The 17,526-nt window shown below is 56.0% G+C and overlaps 4 protein-coding genes across 10 annotated transcripts; 2 read left to right on the forward strand and 2 right to left on the reverse strand.

Moving 5' to 3' along the window:
* Window positions 1-1,864: 1,864 nt before the first annotated feature.
* PFN1 (profilin 1) lies at window positions 1,865-4,727 on the forward strand. The gene is made up of 3 exons (XM_068977306.1): window positions 1,865-2,150; window positions 3,590-3,782; window positions 4,394-4,727. Exons 1-3 carry the CDS (start codon window positions 2,019-2,021, stop codon window positions 4,489-4,491), a joined length of 423 nt encoding a protein of 140 aa, XP_068833407.1. The 5' UTR covers window positions 1,865-2,018; the 3' UTR covers window positions 4,492-4,727.
* A 509-nt stretch (window positions 4,728-5,236) lies between these two features.
* Window positions 5,237-9,655, reverse strand: RNF167 (ring finger protein 167). 4 transcript variants are annotated; one of them, XM_068976961.1, is made up of 10 exons: window positions 9,582-9,651; window positions 8,956-9,445; window positions 8,793-8,873; window positions 7,487-7,612; window positions 7,305-7,392; window positions 7,054-7,144; window positions 6,728-6,833; window positions 6,492-6,585; window positions 5,794-5,874; window positions 5,237-5,715 (listed from the first exon to the last, which is right to left on the reverse strand). In XM_068976961.1, exons 2-10 carry the CDS (start codon window positions 9,037-9,039, stop codon window positions 5,417-5,419), a joined length of 1,050 nt encoding a protein of 349 aa, XP_068833062.1. In that variant the 5' UTR covers window positions 9,040-9,445; window positions 9,582-9,651; the 3' UTR covers window positions 5,237-5,416. The 4 variants fall into 4 exon arrangements, with proteins under 4 accessions (XP_068833062.1, XP_068833063.1, XP_068833061.1 ...); XM_068976962.1 differs by having other exon boundaries at window positions 5,794-5,871; window positions 8,956-9,655; XM_068976960.1 differs by having other exon boundaries at window positions 8,956-9,655.
* Window positions 9,656-9,938: 283 nt separating this feature from the next.
* Window positions 9,939-12,807, forward strand: SLC25A11 (solute carrier family 25 member 11). Of its 3 annotated transcripts, none has more exons than XM_068977096.1 (8): window positions 9,939-10,128; window positions 10,723-10,875; window positions 10,962-11,168; window positions 11,355-11,445; window positions 11,527-11,617; window positions 11,703-11,802; window positions 11,895-11,946; window positions 12,085-12,807. In XM_068977096.1, exons 1-8 carry the CDS (start codon window positions 10,034-10,036, stop codon window positions 12,238-12,240), a joined length of 945 nt encoding a protein of 314 aa, XP_068833197.1. In that variant the 5' UTR covers window positions 9,939-10,033; the 3' UTR covers window positions 12,241-12,807. The 3 variants fall into 3 exon arrangements, with proteins under 3 accessions (XP_068833197.1, XP_068833198.1, XP_068833199.1); XM_068977097.1 differs by having other exon boundaries at window positions 9,939-10,095; XM_068977098.1 differs by lacking the exon at window positions 10,723-10,875.
* Window positions 12,808-14,364: 1,557 nt separating this feature from the next.
* On the reverse strand, window positions 14,365-17,269 carry GP1BA (glycoprotein Ib platelet subunit alpha). 2 transcript variants are annotated; one of them, XM_068977095.1, is made up of 2 exons: window positions 17,099-17,191; window positions 14,365-16,867 (listed from the first exon to the last, which is right to left on the reverse strand). In XM_068977095.1, exon 2 carries the CDS (start codon window positions 16,859-16,861, stop codon window positions 14,963-14,965), a length of 1,899 nt encoding a protein of 632 aa, XP_068833196.1. In that variant the 5' UTR covers window positions 16,862-16,867; window positions 17,099-17,191; the 3' UTR covers window positions 14,365-14,962. The 2 variants fall into 2 exon arrangements, with proteins under 2 accessions (XP_068833196.1, XP_068833195.1); XM_068977094.1 differs by having other exon boundaries at window positions 14,367-16,867; window positions 17,103-17,269.
* Between the last annotated feature and the right edge of the window lie 257 nt (window positions 17,270-17,526).

Consider the following 17,526-nt stretch of genomic DNA (forward strand, 5'->3'; position numbering starts at 1 on the left):
GTGACCCCCCAAAAAATGAATGGACAGAAGGTGAAGTGCCCCTTTCTGAGCGTCTGACCGCCGGGGGCCAGTCGGGTGGGCCTCTAGCACGGCGGGGAAGTGGGTGTCTGCAGTCTGTGACTCTCTCCATCTCAGTGGGTGCGGCGCAAGTAAAGTCAGCCCTGACTTTGGCTGCAGCTCCGGCCAGGAGCGGAGGGCATGCGGGTTTCAAGCCGGCTGGCCGGCCGGCGGGCGAGGGTCACCGGCTTCTCGGCTCTTCGCCCCGGACTCGGGAGACCTAGCCTGCCGGCGCCTGAGCCGCCGGCGCCCGGTGACTCACCCCCAAGCTCTCTCCCGAGCTCCCCTCCCCGCCCTGCCCCGCGGTGTGTCTCCCAGCCTTCTCGCCAACCCCCCCACCCCCTTATCTCTGGCCGCTCCCTCTCGGGAGATTTCCACCCTGGGGTAGGGGGTGCGGTAGGCCAGAGGTCAGGATGGCGGGCGGGGAGCGCCGCCACGTGCCCGCCTGCGGCCCCGCCCGAGCTGGCCAGTGACTCAGCCGCGGCGGCTGTCGAGGAACACTGGTTCGGGGGGCGTCGGGTGCTCCGTGGGTTCCGAGTGGCCGCGCCCGCTGCTGAGGACGGGAGGGAAACGAAGCCCCTTCGCGCCCGGGAGCCGCCCCTCCCCCGAGGGACCGGAAGCGGCCTAGCCCCTCAGCGGCCCCGGAGGCCAGCGCGAGCTAGAGTCACCTAAGCCGGACTCCAGGTCCTGCCCCACCCGCTTCCCGGTGGATAGCCAGCGAACTCATCGCACACAAGTTCTTAGCCCAAGTTTTACTGAAAAAGAAAAAAAAAAGAAAAAGAAAAACCCAAAAGGGCAAAGTTGAAGGGACTTTCCTCCTCTTGAAAAAGTTGCAATCTTGAGAAACCGCTTAGTATTCTTCCGCCTTGGAAAATAGGCCCGCCCGTCTGGCCCCACGGTGCTCAATGACCTCTGCAGACACGGGCCAAGGGGCACAGCCGGTGACCCAAACTGCTGACCGGGGTTCGGGCAGGGCTGGGACGTGGAGTGAGGAATGAGGCTGGAGCTGATCCAATGAGTCACAACCCCCTGGAGTCGAGGTGGGCTCCAGTGAGTACCGCTTGTGCCGCCCGGGCAGATGCTGGGGACAGAAGTGTCCCTGGTGGGTGCCTTCAATTCTGAAGACGGCCGGGGGTATTTGGTCTAATTTCCTTTTACTACCTTATTTCTTGAATAAATAAAATCAAGAGGGCAGAAGCGGCCAGGCACACGCCACGCCTCGCCTCCGCCCCTTCCGCCCGGCGGGAGACACGTCCCCGGCCTGCCTGCCTTCGCCGAGGGTCCAAATCAGTCACGCTTGGCGCGCCCGGGCGCGCGCCCGCGAAGCCCGCCGTCTGCCCTAACCGCCCCACGCGCTTTCCCTCCCGGCCCCGGCGCAGGCGCGGGCGCACGCGCCCCGCCGCCGCCCGCCGTTCCTGCCCCCGGCAGAGGTGGGGGAAGGGGGAGTCGTTCTGTTTAACCCTGAGTTACCCGAATCCTCTTTAATTTGCTAAATTTGCAGTTTGCTAATTCTTACTTCTTTCACTTTCCTTCTTCCCTCTGGCTCACTACCTTTCCTTCCATTAAAGTCTGATAGTTTAGGCGGAGTGGAGCGGGCCCTAACCTTAACCCATCCCCACCCACCCCGATTCTTTTTGCCTCGCTTTCCATCGAACTCTGCAAATTTTGCAATAGGGGGAGGGATTTTTTAAAATGCATTTGCAAAGTTCGGTATCTGGGCAGGAGAGGGGAGGGAAAGAGGGAGTGGGGAGCAAGCCCCGCCCCCACCGCCCTTTGCAAATAAAAATCTAGGGGGGTGGGGAGGAGCAGGAAGTGGCGGTGCGAGGGCTGCTGCACAGCTAGCAGAGCCGCGGTCCGGACGGCAGCGCGTGCCCCAAGCTCTCCGTCTTCCCCCGCCCGCCAGCCCGAGCCCAGCCCGCGGCCCCAGCAGCAGCCCCGAGAGCAGCCCCAATAGCAGCGCCATGGCCGGGTGGAACGCCTACATCGACAACCTCATGGCGGACGGGACCTGTCAGGACGCAGCCATCGTGGGCTATAAGGACTCGCCCTCCGTCTGGGCCGCCGTCCCCGGCAAGACCTTCGTCAACATCACGGTACTGAGAGGCCTGCACAGTCCTGGGGACTGGCCCGGCTTGGACCCTGAGGGAGGGACTCGGGTGGGGGCGGGCGCGGTCTGCGGAGGGCGGCGAAAGGCCGTGACCCGGTCCTTGCCCTGGAAGTGGCGCGAATGGCGGCTGCACGTGAGCGGGCCCCTCCATGGCCCCCTGAGTCCTCCGCCCCGGGCGGCGGCGCCCAGCCCGCCCGCCGCCCCGCTTTCCGCGACGGGGCGTTACATCCGGGGCACGGGGCGGGGAGGGTGCGCCGCCCGGTGCGGCGGCCCACTTCCGCCTCCTCCAGGGCGGGTCGGGCACGCGCCGTAGTTTCTACCCGGGATTTTGACTGAGCAGGGACTTGGGGACCCCGGGACCCCTAGCTCCACTTCCGGCCGCCAGCTCGCGCCCCTTCCACTATTGTTCCTCTGAAACGGGAGGGAGCCCCAGTCGCATGGCCTGGGTCCCTAGCCCGATCTCCGTGGGTTCCCTGCCCCTCCCAACTCCATTAGAGAGGGCTAGGGCGCCACACGACGACCCCCTCCCCGCCAGTCGGCCGGTCGGACTCAGCATTCTTGAGAGACCAGTCCCGGGAGTCCCCTCGCCTTCCCTTCCCGCCATCCGGCAGGGCCCGGAGCAGGGGAACTTTGTGAGAAGTTCTAGGATAGTATAAGTGAAGGAAGAAGGGATGACTACTGCTGTCCCCATCACCACCTCCCCCGTCCACACTGCCCGGAAGTGGGGAGGGGGAGCGGAAGTTCGAAAGGGGGGGAAGGGGATTTCCGGGCGGGAGGGGACCGGATGTGGGGATTTGGGGTGTAAGGGGGAGGGGAAGATACGTTCCCCGGGGTATCTAGACCCGAGCTGGCTGTCGGGTCTAGCCCCAGGCCGCCTCCAAAAGTTCTTCCACTTTCCCTGAATGCCCCCAGGCATCTGCTTCCTCATCTTAGAGCATAGATACCTGAACCTAAACTCTTAAGTTACTTAGAGACCCAGGCGTCCGGGCCCCTAACAACTCCTGCAGAACCTTTGACCAAATAAGGGCAAAGTTGCTTCTCCTGCTTTGCCCGCCCCCTCCCTTCCCCTCTTCGCTTCTGCTTTTCCTGAAGGAGAGTTCTGAGCATCCAAGGCTCTCCACTCCATTCTCTTAACTGGTTTTTGGCCCCATTTATTTACTGGGTTTGCTTTCCCTATTAAACGACATCTAAATCGACATCTGAGTCAGAGGACCATGTTGTCCCTTCCTATTACCATTCTCTAGGTTTCAAGATCCTATTTTTGTGCACTTCCAACAATCCTTAGTTTCTCAAATTTCACGAATGTGTACAAAGCACATAACATATACCTTTCACCCCAGGGGGCTTAGCTTCCTTGAGAAATGGAAGACAGGTGAGAACTTTGGTGTATTGACTAACTTGCTGGGTGCTTGGTTCCCTTTTCAGCCTGCTGAGGTCGGTATCCTGGTTGGCAAAGACCGGTCAAGTTTTTTCGTGAATGGGCTAACGCTTGGGGGCCAGAAATGTTCTGTGATCCGGGACTCACTGCTGCAGGATGGAGAATTTACCATGGATCTTCGTACCAAGAGCACCGGTGGAGCCCCAACTTTCAATATCACTGTCACCATGACTGCCAAGAGTGAGTTCTTACCGATTCTCTAGCTCCAAAATCCCTAACGTACCTCCTTTTGTTAATCTTTTGGGTTCTTCTGTGTGGTCACTTAGTATGAAAGGATCAAACCAGGTTTCTACTCCCAGCCTGCCGGATGCTGGGGCATCGAATTGTTCCTCTAGTTCTCTCAGTGCCTCACCATACGGTGTAAAGAAGTTGAACTGTATTACCTCTTAAGTTCCTTCTTACCTTGAGCATTTTCAGAGGAGAAACTCCCTGTTTTCTTGGAGGAGGTAAAAGGTTCATCGTAAGTCAGCATTCTGCTCTTGTCTTTTGAGCTCTTTTGTGAAAACTTGGAGGTGGCTGGCTCATCCACAGCCATTTCTAGCCTGAACACGAGTCAACAGTCCGGGAGCCTTTGACCCCTAAATTTTACTGTGCTCCTTTCCAGCCTTTAAGCTTGATTTTCCCCTTTTGAAAAGACCTATTGTTTCAGGGTGACTGACAGCCTGCCTGTGTGTGGGGGGTTGGGAGAGATGAGGTTGGGTTACAGCCCCCAGGGTTGGACAGCTGCTGAACAGCTGGCAGGGGGTGGGGTGGTGACACCTGGGTCCTAGCCTCCTTTCTCTTTCCTCCAGCGCTAGTCCTGCTGATGGGCAAAGAAGGTGTCCACGGCGGTATGATCAACAAGAAATGTTATGAAATGGCTTCTCACCTGCGGCGTTCCCAGTACTGACCTCGTCTGGCCCTCCCCTCACCACTCCCCACTGCTTTTGCACCCTTCTCCTTCCCACACACATACATACACCATTTTTATTTTTTGGGCCATTACCCCACACCCCTTATTGCTGCCAAAACCACATGGGCTGGGGGCCCGGGCTGGATGGACAGACACCCCCTGCCCCCAACCCATACCCCTCCTGTGTGTGGTTGGAAAACTTTTTTGTTTTTTGGGTTTTTTTTCTGAATAAAAAAGATTCTACTAACAAGGTGCTGTGTGGTTTTAGCCTGGGTGTCAGGATGGAGGACAGCTCTTGTGACCTGTCTCCTTTATCCTGGCTTGGGGTTAGAAGCGGCAGGAGAGTTTAGGGACTACAAAGTCTAAGATTTTGAGCTTCTTGCTTTCATGTCCAGGATTAAACACCTGGCCAGATTGGCCAGGCCTTCTCCAATAACATATCCAGCGCTAGGTCCCCAGTGTGCTAGCTAGCTGAATTGGTGGATAATGGAAAAGAGCCATCCAGACCAGAGAATGGGTCCAGGCCTGCGGGCAAGGCAGAGCCAGTTGAGTCATCCTCATGTGTGGGTGGGGCTCTCCCTCTCTGAGTCACAACAGATGCCTACTGGGGCTGTCCCCAAGACGGCAGGTTAGCCTCCCCTCCCCACACACACCTGTATAGTAGAAAGGGGCAGTTCCCCAAAAGATAATACATTTCCCTGTGTGAGAATGATCTCACCCTTCCTTAGTCCACAAAAACAGTTTTATTAACCCAGTAAGTGAAGACCCTGTCCCTTTGTACCCCGAACCCCTTCAAAAGGACGGAGCTGGGTAAGGGGAGAAATCTGGGGTGGAAGTGTTTCCTATCCCTCAAAACTAGAAGACTGGAGAGAGCAAGAGGGGCTGTGCAAACAGGTCATCAGAGGTGGTGCGGAAGGGAGTATTAAACCAGGATGGCAGCTGAAGAGGTAGAGGGTGAAGGGTCTGTTGAAGACCCAGGAAAGACAAGGGGTGCTGGAGCTAGAGAGCCAAAGGAGGAGGGAGGTGTGGGGCTGGAGCCCAGAAGAGGGGTCCGTTCTGAGGCAGGCTGGTCCCTTGGCTCCCCTTCCTCATCACCCTCTTGTCCCTGGGTTTCTTCCTCCTGCTCATCATCCCCAGGACCCCGATGCACAGGCTGCTTGCAGATGGGGCAGGTCTTCCGGGTTTGAGTGAGCCAGGGGTCCACACAGCGGCTGTGATAAGCTGCCAAGAGGAATGAGGTAAAGCACCTGATGCCTGCTGGGGGCCTGGGGACATGGGCACAGGAAGTGAGGGCCTCACCGTGAGCACAGGGGAGTATCCTCAGCTTGTCCCCATCCTCATATTCGTCCAGGCAGATGGCACACACATCATACTGGTCTCCTAGTGGAAGAAGAAAGTCTTTTTGCAGAACCATTCTGAACCAGGGCCCACAGGAAGTCACTCTGGGAGGCCTGTGCTAAACCTGCAAGATATTTTTCTGTCTCTAAAGAGCCAGAGGAAGAACTAAGATGAGCAGGGTGGAACATGAGGAATCTGGGGTTAGAAGGCACAAGCAAAGAGAAGCAGAGGTAAGAAGGGAAGTGGGTTTTCTGGGGGTTAGTGTGAGTGGAGAGATAATGAGTGGGAGGAGAGGAAGTGGGGCGGGGCTTCTGCCATAGCCTTATAAGGGCATTGGAGGCTCCAGGCCTGAAGACCCAGCCCCTTCTTACCTGTGCCTTCCTTCTCTGGCAGCATCTTCCCCACTCCTTCCATTTTTCCGCTTCATCCACCTTCTCTCTTACGAGAAAGGTCCTCCATCTTTCCCCCTCCCCCCAACTATTCCATTTAATCATCTTTGTTTTCCATCTCCTGCTCTAAACCTGTTCTGTCCTTTTATGTACGGGTTTAAAAAGGAAAGATGGCATCTCAGTCTACCATCTCTGCCCCTTATCTCCTGGGCTTCAACTCCTTCAGAACCAGGTAAGCGGTGGGAAAGGCTTGCTCTTAACCCTCCTCACCCTTCAGATAGTCATGTGTAGGGATCTGTTTCAGCTGCTCTTTGGTCAGTCGATTCCGCTGGAGCCGTTTCCTATGCTGGATGCAACGAACTATCTGGTGAAAGGGAGTGGATGCATCAGTCTTAGAAGAAATCTGGACAATCCAGTATAAACCATCCCTGTCTTGCAACCCCAGAGCCAATCTGGCTTTAAAATCTGGCCTTGACTCTTCCCATCTTGGTCCCTGAGCTACTCACCATCACTGCTCCCATGGCCAAAACCAGCAGTCCTACAATCCCTGTGAAAGGGATGAGGTAATAGCCCAAGGGGAAGCTATTGTCTGGGACCAGAAGCACCCGAGCCCTGGGAAAAGGAAGACCAATATCAGAGGGGCGGAAAAGGCAAAAGGGCAAAGAAAGAGGGACAACGTAACTGGCTCTGGACAGGGTGGGTGGGGATGGGGGAGAAAGTACCAAGAGGAAGAGTATGATGGGCCTGAGGCTGAATGGTTGGGGCACAGGCTTGGGCTCCAGGATGGCATGGAAGTGCTGAAGGAAGAGTAGGAAGGAGGGACAGGTCCTACCCCTTCTCGTAGACGAAGAGGGCACGCAGGTACTCGGAGCTCCTCTCCCCAATAAACACAGACGGGATCCAGATCTGCTGCTGGATTTCCTCTGCAGAGATGAGGGCATTACACTGGGGACCCAAGCTGCCACACGAATCCTTTGACTCTCTTGTCCCATCCCACCCAAAGCACTGATTTCCCTAAGGCTCCACCCCTCCTGCCATCCTCTCAGTCTAAGCTCTACTGAAAATGTAGATGTCCAGCCTTACCACTATTCCACACCATGTTCAGAAGTTCATTGGAATTCACATTGTGTACCACAGCTGCACCATACCCAGCCTTCTGGGCATTTAGGACCTAGGGAGAAAAGGCAGATAAGAAACCGTCATGGGCGTTGCCACCTTTCGTTCCTGGCGCTCACCCTCCCAGCTCCCACACCACATTCAGCAACCTTGAGGTCAAAGTTGCAGTCGAATCTTCGAAGCAGTGCAATAAAGACTGACCCATTGACCGGGGCTGGGGGTGGTGGGGCAATGGGGCTGCAGGCATTGTCTGGGTGAGCCTCCACAAGGAAGCCCTGGGGAAGAGAAGCAAACAACAGTTGGATTTCATCTCCCTGGGTTCTGCTCCCCACAGGTTCCACCATGCACACTGGCTCCCACATCCCGCACATCCTCGTTCCTGGGGTTGGTCTGAGCAACCACACCAAAGTCGGAAATCTACCTCTTAACCTTCTGAAGATGCAATTCTGGGCAAACAACAGCCCTTTACTAGATTCTGCATCATCCCTCTCTTTCCCACATGAGCTAATCTGTACCCCCACTCCTGGCTAATTCTTCGGCCTTCCAGTTCCCCACTCACTGTAATTCGATTCTCCATTCATCCACATCACTTTCTCAAGTTATTTCACATTCTCTGCTCTAGTACATACTTTTTTTTTTTTTTAAAAAAAAAGGAGGTATTTGTGCTGAGCCCCCTGTTACCAAACTCAATACTTCCCCCAAGAATGGAATCTTAAACCAGTCTATCTGGAGTTACATGGTCAGCATTAGTGAAGTAATCTGCCTGATAGACCCCTTCTGTCCCCTAAAGCAAGGTGATTTTGCCACAAACAAATCTTTGCTGGTATAACTCTTGTCCCACCCCTTTCTGCCCGTAAATCTTTCATTTTGTATAGTTCTTCAGAGATCTATCTGCTGGGTTCATGGGTCATTAAATAAAAGCCAGTAAGAGCTTTAAAATTCAGTCCTGTTGAATTTTATTTCTTAACACCTCCCTTTAATTTTCCAATTACCCATTTTACAAACAACAATACTGGTATTTATGGCCCAACTGAGTTCCTGCTATATGGTAGTCTGAAAAAGTACTACAAAACTGCTTGTCTAATTTAATCCTCCCAATAATCCTGTGATAAGTTCTATTATTTTCCCATTTTACAGTAAAACAAACTAAGGCTCAGAGAGATACTTAACTTGTCAAGATCATAAGGGCAGTAAGGCTCTAGAGACCCTACTGATGAGCACCACTAGCCCTACCTGTTATCTTAGTCCACTTTCAGTTTCCCTTCGAGGCCCAGAGTTCTAGGAGTAGACTTTGTCTTTTACCTCCAGATTCTGGATTGCCACCACACTAGACGTGCTCTTGCACTTAGTCCTAACTTGACACTTTTCCCACTAACAGCTTCATCCAAGAAAGCCTCCTGAACCTCCACCCAGGAGAGATAATTTAAGGAAACAGGAAAAAGGGAAGAAAATCACCTGAAGTCCCTCCTGGCTCAAAGCAGCCCCGAAGAGAGCTGGGAGGTCTGCAAAGTCCATGCTGGCATTGTGGTCCGAGATCTGCGGACAAGAGTCCGTGTTGGCCCTTTAGTCTGGAAACTCTCCCTTCAGCGCCCTTCCCCCATTGGCCCCTCCGACTCACCGCTCGAATGAGCCCCCGGCTGGGGGCCGCTCCCCACAGCACAGTGACCACAACCACAGGAAGCGGGAAGGCCGCAGGGTGCATGGCAGCGGGAGGGGGCCGCGTCCGGATAACAGGAACAGAAACGGAGTTCTGCGCCCTCTCTGGCCCTCCTTCAGGATCCCAGGGGTCCAACCACCCCCAGGTCCCACTTCCCAGCTACATGGGGGCTCGGGAAAGGACCTCCGACTCGGGGAGTGAGGTACCCAACTAGTCTATTGGAGCTGGGAGGGAGAGACTAAAAATAACCCTTTTCTGATATAGGAATAAAACCGGGAAAGGGGACGGGAGACCAGCACAGGTGACAGAAAAACTTCTGGAAGGGAGGGGGAGCTCAAAGGGGTGGGACTTCCGGCCAGGTGGGCCGTCTTCCCATCCCCTGGAAAAGTTTCCGGCAAGGAAAGTCAGGCCGCTTCCAGCATTGGACGCTCACGACTAAGGACTTCCGGTTCTAAAAGACCGATTAAAAGAAAGGTCAGAGGTGGAGGCAGTGCCTGTGGCGATGAAAGGAGCACCGATGCATCATATGACTACTTAGTCGTTTCCCCGCTAGTGCCTAGGACCCTGCAACACCCCGGTTTACAAACCTGCCCTCCTTCTGGCCGCCGCGGTACCTTCAAGTCTCGCGAGAGGCTTCACCACATTTCCCTCCCACCAGCTGACAGCTTCCTCTATGTATCGCGAGAGACCGCCTAATTCTGACTAGCCTAGCTCAGTCCATCTCGCGAGATCTTTAGATACCCTCCTCTCCGTTTTCCCGCGATTCCAATTCGATAAAAATTGCGCCTCAGCTTCGGCTTCCAAAATCAGCCACACCCCTTCCCGCATCCATTCTTGAAGCTCCTCCTTCAGCTCCGCCTTACTCCCGGCCGCCTTTGCGCTCGCGCCTGCGCCTGCGCCAACTTCCAGCTAGCGCTGGACCTGAGAGCCGGAGGGGTGTGCGCGCGCGCCCTCGCCCCTGTTGCGCGCGCGGTGTCACCTTGGGCGCGAGCGGGGCCGCGCGCGCACGGTACCGCGAGCCGAGGGCCATTGAGTGGCGATGGCGGCGACGGCGAGTCCCGGGGCTTCTGGGATGGACGGGAAGCCCCGTACCTCCCCTAAGTCCGTCAAGTTCCTGTTTGGGGGCCTGGCCGGGTAAGCTAAGGCCCCAGGGATGGGACAGGAGGAGGAAGGGACGGGTGCAAGGAACCGGGCCCGGTTCTTCTTTGGGTGTGTTGCAGTGAACCGAGCTGACACGGGGTCAGTGCGGTCCCCATCGTATTACAAGATACTTGATGGGCTGCCAGGATCTTTTCACCCATCGCAGGGCCTCTGGGCTGCATGCACGACCCCCACCAGACCACCTGAGTTTCCCAACCTATTGCTTGACTGCGGGACTGTATGGGGTTTCAGGTCATTGCATGGCTCCTGCTGGACTGTATGGGGTCCCAGATCATGAACGCCCACCTCTCCTTGGATTGGACTGCACGCAGTCCCGGGGTCCCTGCTTGACACCCTTGTTGCTGCGTGAAACGCTTTCATTGCATGGTCCCTTCTGGACTGCTGGACTTTTAAGACCCATTGCTCTTGATACAGGTAGAGACTCTTGTACACGTGCCCACCAGCTCCTGAACACTTAGTCAGTGGCATGGCAGGCCCTGCCCTTTGTGACCTCTTGTTGCTGAGCTCCAAGGGACTTTGGTAGATCTGAGACACCTAGCCGTTGATGCCACCCCTGTGTTCCCCCAGGATGGGAGCTACAGTTTTTGTGCAGCCCTTGGACCTCGTGAAGAACCGGATGCAGCTGAGTGGGGAAGGAGCGAAGACACGAGAGTACAAAACCAGCTTCCATGCCCTCACCAGCATCCTGAGAGCAGAAGGGCTGAGGGGCATTTACACCGGGTACTGGGGCCAAAGGATGGGGGTAGGTTGTGGGTTGACAGCTCTAGACCTGGGCTTGACTCAGACCCCTTCACTCCTCTCCCCAGGCTATCAGCTGGCCTGTTGCGCCAGGCCACCTACACTACTACTCGCCTTGGTATCTATACCGTGCTGTTTGAGCGCCTGACTGGGACTGATGGTACACCCCCTGGCTTTCTGCTGAAGGCCGTGATTGGCATGACTGCAGGTGCAACTGGTGCCTTTGTGGGGACACCAGCTGAGGTGGCTCTTATCCGCATGACCGCTGATGGCCGGTGAGTTCTAGGTCTGAGCCTGCCCCCAGCACCATTCCCTGGAATCTAGTATGAAAGAAGTGATTTCTTATCCTAGATCTAGGGCACAGCATTCACCTGTTCACAGCATTCTGGCCTTCCTTTCTTTGCGCCTGTGGGGGCAGAGTGGTCTAGCCCGAACTTGGCCTCTCCCTGCCTTCCCACCAGGCTTCCAGTTGACCAGCGTCGTGGCTACAAAAACGTGTTTAATGCCCTGTTTCGAATTGTCCAGGAAGAGGGGGTCCTCACACTATGGAGGGTGAGTAGAGGGGCTGGAGACTTAGGGGACCTGGGGTCCAGTCTTGGGCATTTCTGACTCCCCCTCCACCCCTCACCCCAGGGCTGCATCCCTACCATGGCTCGGGCTGTCGTCGTTAACGCCGCCCAGCTTGCCTCTTACTCCCAGTCCAAGCAGTTTTTACTGGACTCAGGTGAGACCCAGAGCTGAGCCCTCAGCTCCCAGCTAGCCTGGACCAGCTTCGAGCTGACTGCCACCCCCTGCTCCACCTCCCCCAGGCTACTTCTCTGACAACATCCTGTGCCACTTCTGTGCTAGCATGATCAGTGGCCTGGTCACCACTGCCGCCTCCATGCCCGTGGACATTGTCAAGACCCGGTGAGTATCTGGACAGTCTGCACAGACCTGGGCCTGGAGAGGGATGAGAAAGGCCCTCTTATGTCCTCATGTCCCTGCCTCCTGTCCTTCAGGATTCAGAACATGCGGATGATTGATGGGAAGCCAGAATACAAGAATGGGCTGGTGAGGAACCAGAGCCTGGGGCTTGGGCTGCAGGATCGGATGCTGGGAGGCAGGGGGAGAAGGCGGTAGCTGGGTAAGAGGAAGGGGACCCCAGAGGCTAGGTCCTAGCCTCAGTGCCCTGCCTGCCTTCCTGTCTAGGATGTGCTGGTGAAGGTCGTCCGCTACGAGGGCTTCTTCAGCCTGTGGAAGGGCTTTACACCATACTATGCCCGCCTGGGCCCCCACACTGTCCTCACTTTCATCTTCTTGGAGCAGATGAACAAGGCCTACAAGCGTCTCTTCCTCAGTGGCTGAGGCAGGTGAGGGGCCTGGAGTCACTGCACCGGGCCTCCGTTTTACCCCCTGCTCCTACAGTCAGTGTGCCCCCCAACCCTGGGGGCCTGGACTCTGCTACCCTGGGCCCCCTCTATTTATTTTCCCAACACAGTGTGGTTCCCTGCTCTATGGTTAAAGACTTTGGTCTGTCCTGCCCAGCTCCAGCTTGCCCTCCTTGCCCTGATCAGCATCATCTCTGTCCCTGGCTATACCTTGGGGGGACCTTGGAAGCTCACTGGGGATTTCTGGGGCCTCCTTGGATATTAGTTTCAGGACACATAGGACAGCAGAAGCCCCTCTGTTCTCAGTGGGGAAACCAAGGCAGGGCTGAAGGGACAGGAGAGAGCAGAAGCCGTCAAGATATCAAAGGTCTGCAGTAGGAGGACGTGGCCCTTCCTCCCTCCACCTCACTGAGGACATAATCAATAAATTGGATTGCTGACACCACCCCCAAATCTGGAGAGTTGTGGGCACAGGATGGGGAGGAGACCGGACAAATGAGCAGATGCTCCTGGAGAATAGGAACTGGAGTTTGTAAGAAAATTATTAAAGAAAGAGCACTCACAGTTTTTATACAAGTGTTATATATAAATCAGTCATATTGCAGCAGCTGACATGAGAAAAACCCAAACTCCAGTCTTCCCAGCCGCTCCCCCAAGAACTCGGCAGACGCCCAGGTTGTCTCATGTAATCCCCAGGAAGAGCCTTGGGAGTCTGGTGACTGCTTCTGCAGCCTGAAGAGGGAGGGATTACAGCCTGAGAGGAGAAGGCTGACCTTTGAGGTGGGGGTGAGGGGGGGGAGCAGGTCATGGAGTGGACACACAGTCAGGCCCCCAGAGCCTGGAGGCTTAGGAAGAGGAAGATGTTTGCCGGAGACTTGATCTGGGCCACAGGCTGGGGAGGGTGATTGCCTTCTTTGTTTCTTTAGATGTGAGATACCAGGCCCTGCCCTCAAGAAGTTTAGAAACCTCTTAGGACATAAAAGGACATAGGAAGGTCAGTTGGAAGAAGAGCCTGGTGCTTGAGGCCTGAAGGCTTCTCCGGAGCCAGGCCAGGGGACAGGCAGGCAGCAGCTGAGAGCTGTCCCCTTGGCAGAACCCGTCAGTAGAAGCAGAAGTTGAGCTCAACAGCCTGGCTGTGCAGCCCGGTCCTCCCACCTCTGCCTCTTGTCTTACCCGCTCTGCACACATGCTGGCCTGGGCCGCAGGAGCTGCTTAGGGACACTTGAAGCCTGGATCTTGTCCTTAATGAGTTCCAAGTCCAGAGAGAGGAGAGTGACACAGAAACAGAGTCACCAGCAGACCATTGCAGGGTGACATGAAGCACCCAGGCCGGTCTGGGCCAGGAGAGACTGCACAGTAACCAACTGGTCAGGGAAGCAGGGCGGGGAAGCATTCCTGGCCCTCTGAGAGCAAAGGCTTAGAGAAACTCTGAGGAGCCGGTAATCTCTGCAGAGCCTAATAGCTGGAGCACAGGCAGTGAAGTGTTTGCTGGGAGAGGGGAAGCCGGACCATTAGGTGGATTGGTGCACAGAAGTCGTCGGTGGCCAAGCTCAAGAGCTGTCTTCTATTATGGGAAGAGTTCAAAGCAAGAAAAGAAATGTCAGGGTTTCACATTAGGAAGATTCTCCCTGCACCACCCAAAGGAGGAAGGGGTCTCCCTGGAGCCAGAAATGCTTAGCCCTCACTGGCATTCTCTGGACCCCAAGTCTGGGCTTGGGCTAGAGGCAAGAGAGAAAGTCTGCCCAGCATGCTAAGGGGAATGGCAGAGCCCATGGCACCTGGGGAAGAGAAGTGGGCTCCATTTGCCTGCCTCCTGGCTTGATAGCAGGAAACCTGAGATTAACTCAGTAAAACCCACCAAGATGGTGCACACTGCCAGGCTCTCCCCTGCCCTGCCCTGCCCCCCTGGGCAGAGCAGGAGAGCTGTGTTTCTGGTGCCCCCCGGTGCCAGGAAGCACCCACCTGGCCTAGTACTGCGGGCTGCAGGCAGATACCCTCAGTAGCATCCCTGAGCTCCCAGGAAACTTCTGATTCTTGACTTGGAACTTGCTCGCGGTGGCCTGGTTGTTGGTGACCCCTGGAGGAGAGAAGGAAGGCACCCCAGGCAGGGGAGGTGCAGGTCAGGACTAGAGCTTCTGAGCAGTGCAACTAGGGTGGGGCAGATGGGGCCTTGGGGATGCTGGTGAAGGCGCCCCAGCCTTGTTTCCCTCTCCCTGCACCACCCAAAGAAACAAAATTCCATTTTAAAATTATGTTTATTGTACAAATAACATTACGATGGTGGAAAACTAGAAAATGGTAAACAGAGGAAAAGAACAGAAAACCACCCCTATTTATACCATCCAGAGACACTCAGGGCCCACACATTGACACATCTTTGTCCAAGTTTTCCTCAACAGGTACACTTGGGAACCACCTTTACAATGTTATTTGCCCTTTCCTAAAACTTCCCCAAAGTGATAGTAATAACCTAGTGGTCTGGGAACCCCACCATCTATCCAGCATACGGAGCTCTGTTCGGTGACCTCCCCTCCAACTCCTCCATGATTTGTTGGGTCTGGGACTGTGTGCAGGGGAGACTCCTGATAAAGGCACAGTAATGAAGACCTCCTTGACCCTGTGCTCCATACCCACCCGCCCCCTATTAGACCCCAAAAGGAGAGTCAGACTCTGTCTCGGGGTCCCCAAACCACCCACCCTCAGAGGCTGTGGCCAGAGTACCTAACACCCACAGTCCCTAGCAGATCCCCACCACGACCCAGGCTCAGGGCCGAAGGCCGCCGACCCCCCTGCAGAGGCCCCATGCGGCCATTAGGCCGCACCCACAGGAAAAGACTAGAGCGGAAAGTGGGAAGTAAGCCTTGGAAGAAAAGCAGCCAGGCCCGGTGTACCGTCACCTGCCTTCCCCTTTGCAGCTCCAGGTGCGCCGTGTGGGTGGCCGTGGCCAGGGCCCATGGCTTCACCTGCTGGACCCAGCACAGCAGCAGGATGAGGATCACAGAGGCAACCAGGAGCCAGAGGAGACCCAAGATATAGAAGCCCAGGAACAGACAGCAAGAGTCAGAGCTGAGAAGAGGGTTGTTACTGGAACTAGCCAATCCCTGGGCCTTCCAGAGGTTGTCAGATTCAGAGATGATGGTTATGGTGGATTCTAAGATAGTGGGGAGTGAAATGGATTCTGTGGAGGTTAAGAATATGGTTGATTGTAAAGTCTCACTTATGGATTCTGGGGTGGTCGGGGTAGTGGGCTCTGGGGTGGACCAGGTAGTGGGCTCTGGGGTGGTCGGGGTAGTAGGCTCTGGGGTGGTCGGGGTAGTGAGCTCTGGGGTGGTCGAGGTAGTGGGCTCTGGGGTGGACCAGGTAGTGGGCTCTGGGGTGGTCGGGGTAGTGAGCTCTGGGGTGGTCGGGGTAGTAGGCTCTGGGGTGGACCAGGTAGTGGGCTCTGGGGTGGTCGGGATTGTGGGTTCTGGGGTGGTCGGGGTTGTGGATTCTGGGGTGATTGGGGTTGTGGGGGGTTCAGTAGTGGGTTTTAGAGTTTTGGAGGAGGTGATGGAGTCTATAGTAATTGGGATCGTGGTCAGTTTCTTAACTGGAGGCAAGGAGGACACCTGACTGCCTGGCGAGGTAGTCAGTGCTAAATGGAGCAGGTCCCAGTGCATGGTGTGGCTAGAGAGGGTGCTTACAGTGTTCACGACAGATACCTCCTGTTCCTCATCATATTCATCGTAGTCCAGGTTGTCCCTGTCACCAGGGATGTTGCAGCCATCCCCCGAGAATTTGTAGACGTACGTGCCATTCATATCGACACATTGAACGCTCTTCACATCGGGGGTCATGGCCTTAATGTCCACATCCTCCTCCCATACGTACACGTTGCTGGGGTTGTCCTGCAGCCAGCGGCTGAAATAGAGGATCCCGCAGTCGCAGGACCAGGAGTTGTTATGGAAAAAAGCGTAAGGCAGGAGGAGCATCCCAAAGAAGCCCGTTGGTATCGTGCGCAGCCTGTTCTTTTGGAGGTAAAGGGTGTCAAGTTCCTCCAACCCTTTTAGAAGCTCAGTGGGCAGCTCTTGCAAGTCGTTTTCAGCCAGGTTGAGCTTCCTCAGGCGGGGTGTGGGCACCAGGAGCTCAGGGGGCAGAGTCCTCAGCTGGTTTCCGCGCAGATAGAGCTCGTGGAGGTGGCTCAGGCCACGCAGAGCGTTAGGAGGCAACGAGGTCAGCTTGTTGAAGGACACATCCAGGATAGAGAGAGCTGGCAGTGCCCGTCCCAGCTCGGGCAGGCTTCTCAGCTTATTGTGGGCTAGATTCAGGACCTCCAGCCGCGGCAGTTTCGCGTCTGCCTGCAGGCTGGTCAGCTGGCTCTTACCCAGGAACAGCTCAGTGAGGTGGGGCAGATTCACCACGGACGCCATGGAGAAAGTGCCCAGGGGGTTCTCACCCAGGTGGAGGATGGCGGTGTCGGCCTGCAGGTTTGGAGGCGGTGCCTTCAGTCCCTTATTTTCACAGTTCACTTCTACCTGGCTGTCCTTGTTGCCGACTTCACAGATGGGGACAGGGTGTGAAGGGCTTGGCAGCAGAAACAGCAAGAGGAGGAGGGGCATGGTGACCTGCGGGCAAGGGGTTTTGAGTGGGCACCCCTCGGGCCCCCAGCAGTATGCCTCCAGGCCCTGGCCCCCACTACAGCCTCTAGGATTGTTTCAGAAACTCACCTCCCACACCTCTCTCCCTTCATTCCCCTCTCCTCCCCTTGCCCCGCAAAGCCTAAACCACTAGCTCCAGCCGTTGGCTGTTATCCCTCCCTCAGGCCCTGGCCTCCCCGAGCCCTAGCCCCAGCTCACAGACCAGCAGAAGAACCACCGGAGACACAGAGCTTCTTCCAGGGTGCGACTTGGTCCTTCTGTCTTCCAGCTCCAGGGAGGGCCTGAATAAAGGCAGGAAGAGGGTAGGGATGGGGAGGAAATGGCAGCCTGATATGGGCTCCCGGAACCCGGGAACAGCCTCCATCCTGGACACAAGCCCTTATCACATCCTTCCACAACTTGCCCTGAGCCCTCCTTTTGGCTCTGTTCTCTCCTGCTCTCCTCCTACCTTGGGGAGATAGGGGGTGGACTCCAACCACCACTTGCTTCCAGGCCTAAAAACCTCTCCAGCTGCCCTCCTCATTTCCCCTTCACAGCTGCATTCTTAGAATTGCCTACTTTTAACCCTGGCCTCCCTCTCACTCCTCACTCTCCTCTAGGCTGCTTCCCACCTGCCCCCTACTCCA

Source organism: Capricornis sumatraensis, chromosome 8 (genome assembly GCF_032405125.1).
Source record: "Capricornis sumatraensis isolate serow.1 chromosome 8, serow.2, whole genome shotgun sequence".
Lineage (NCBI taxonomy): Eukaryota > Metazoa > Chordata > Mammalia > Artiodactyla > Bovidae > Capricornis > Capricornis sumatraensis.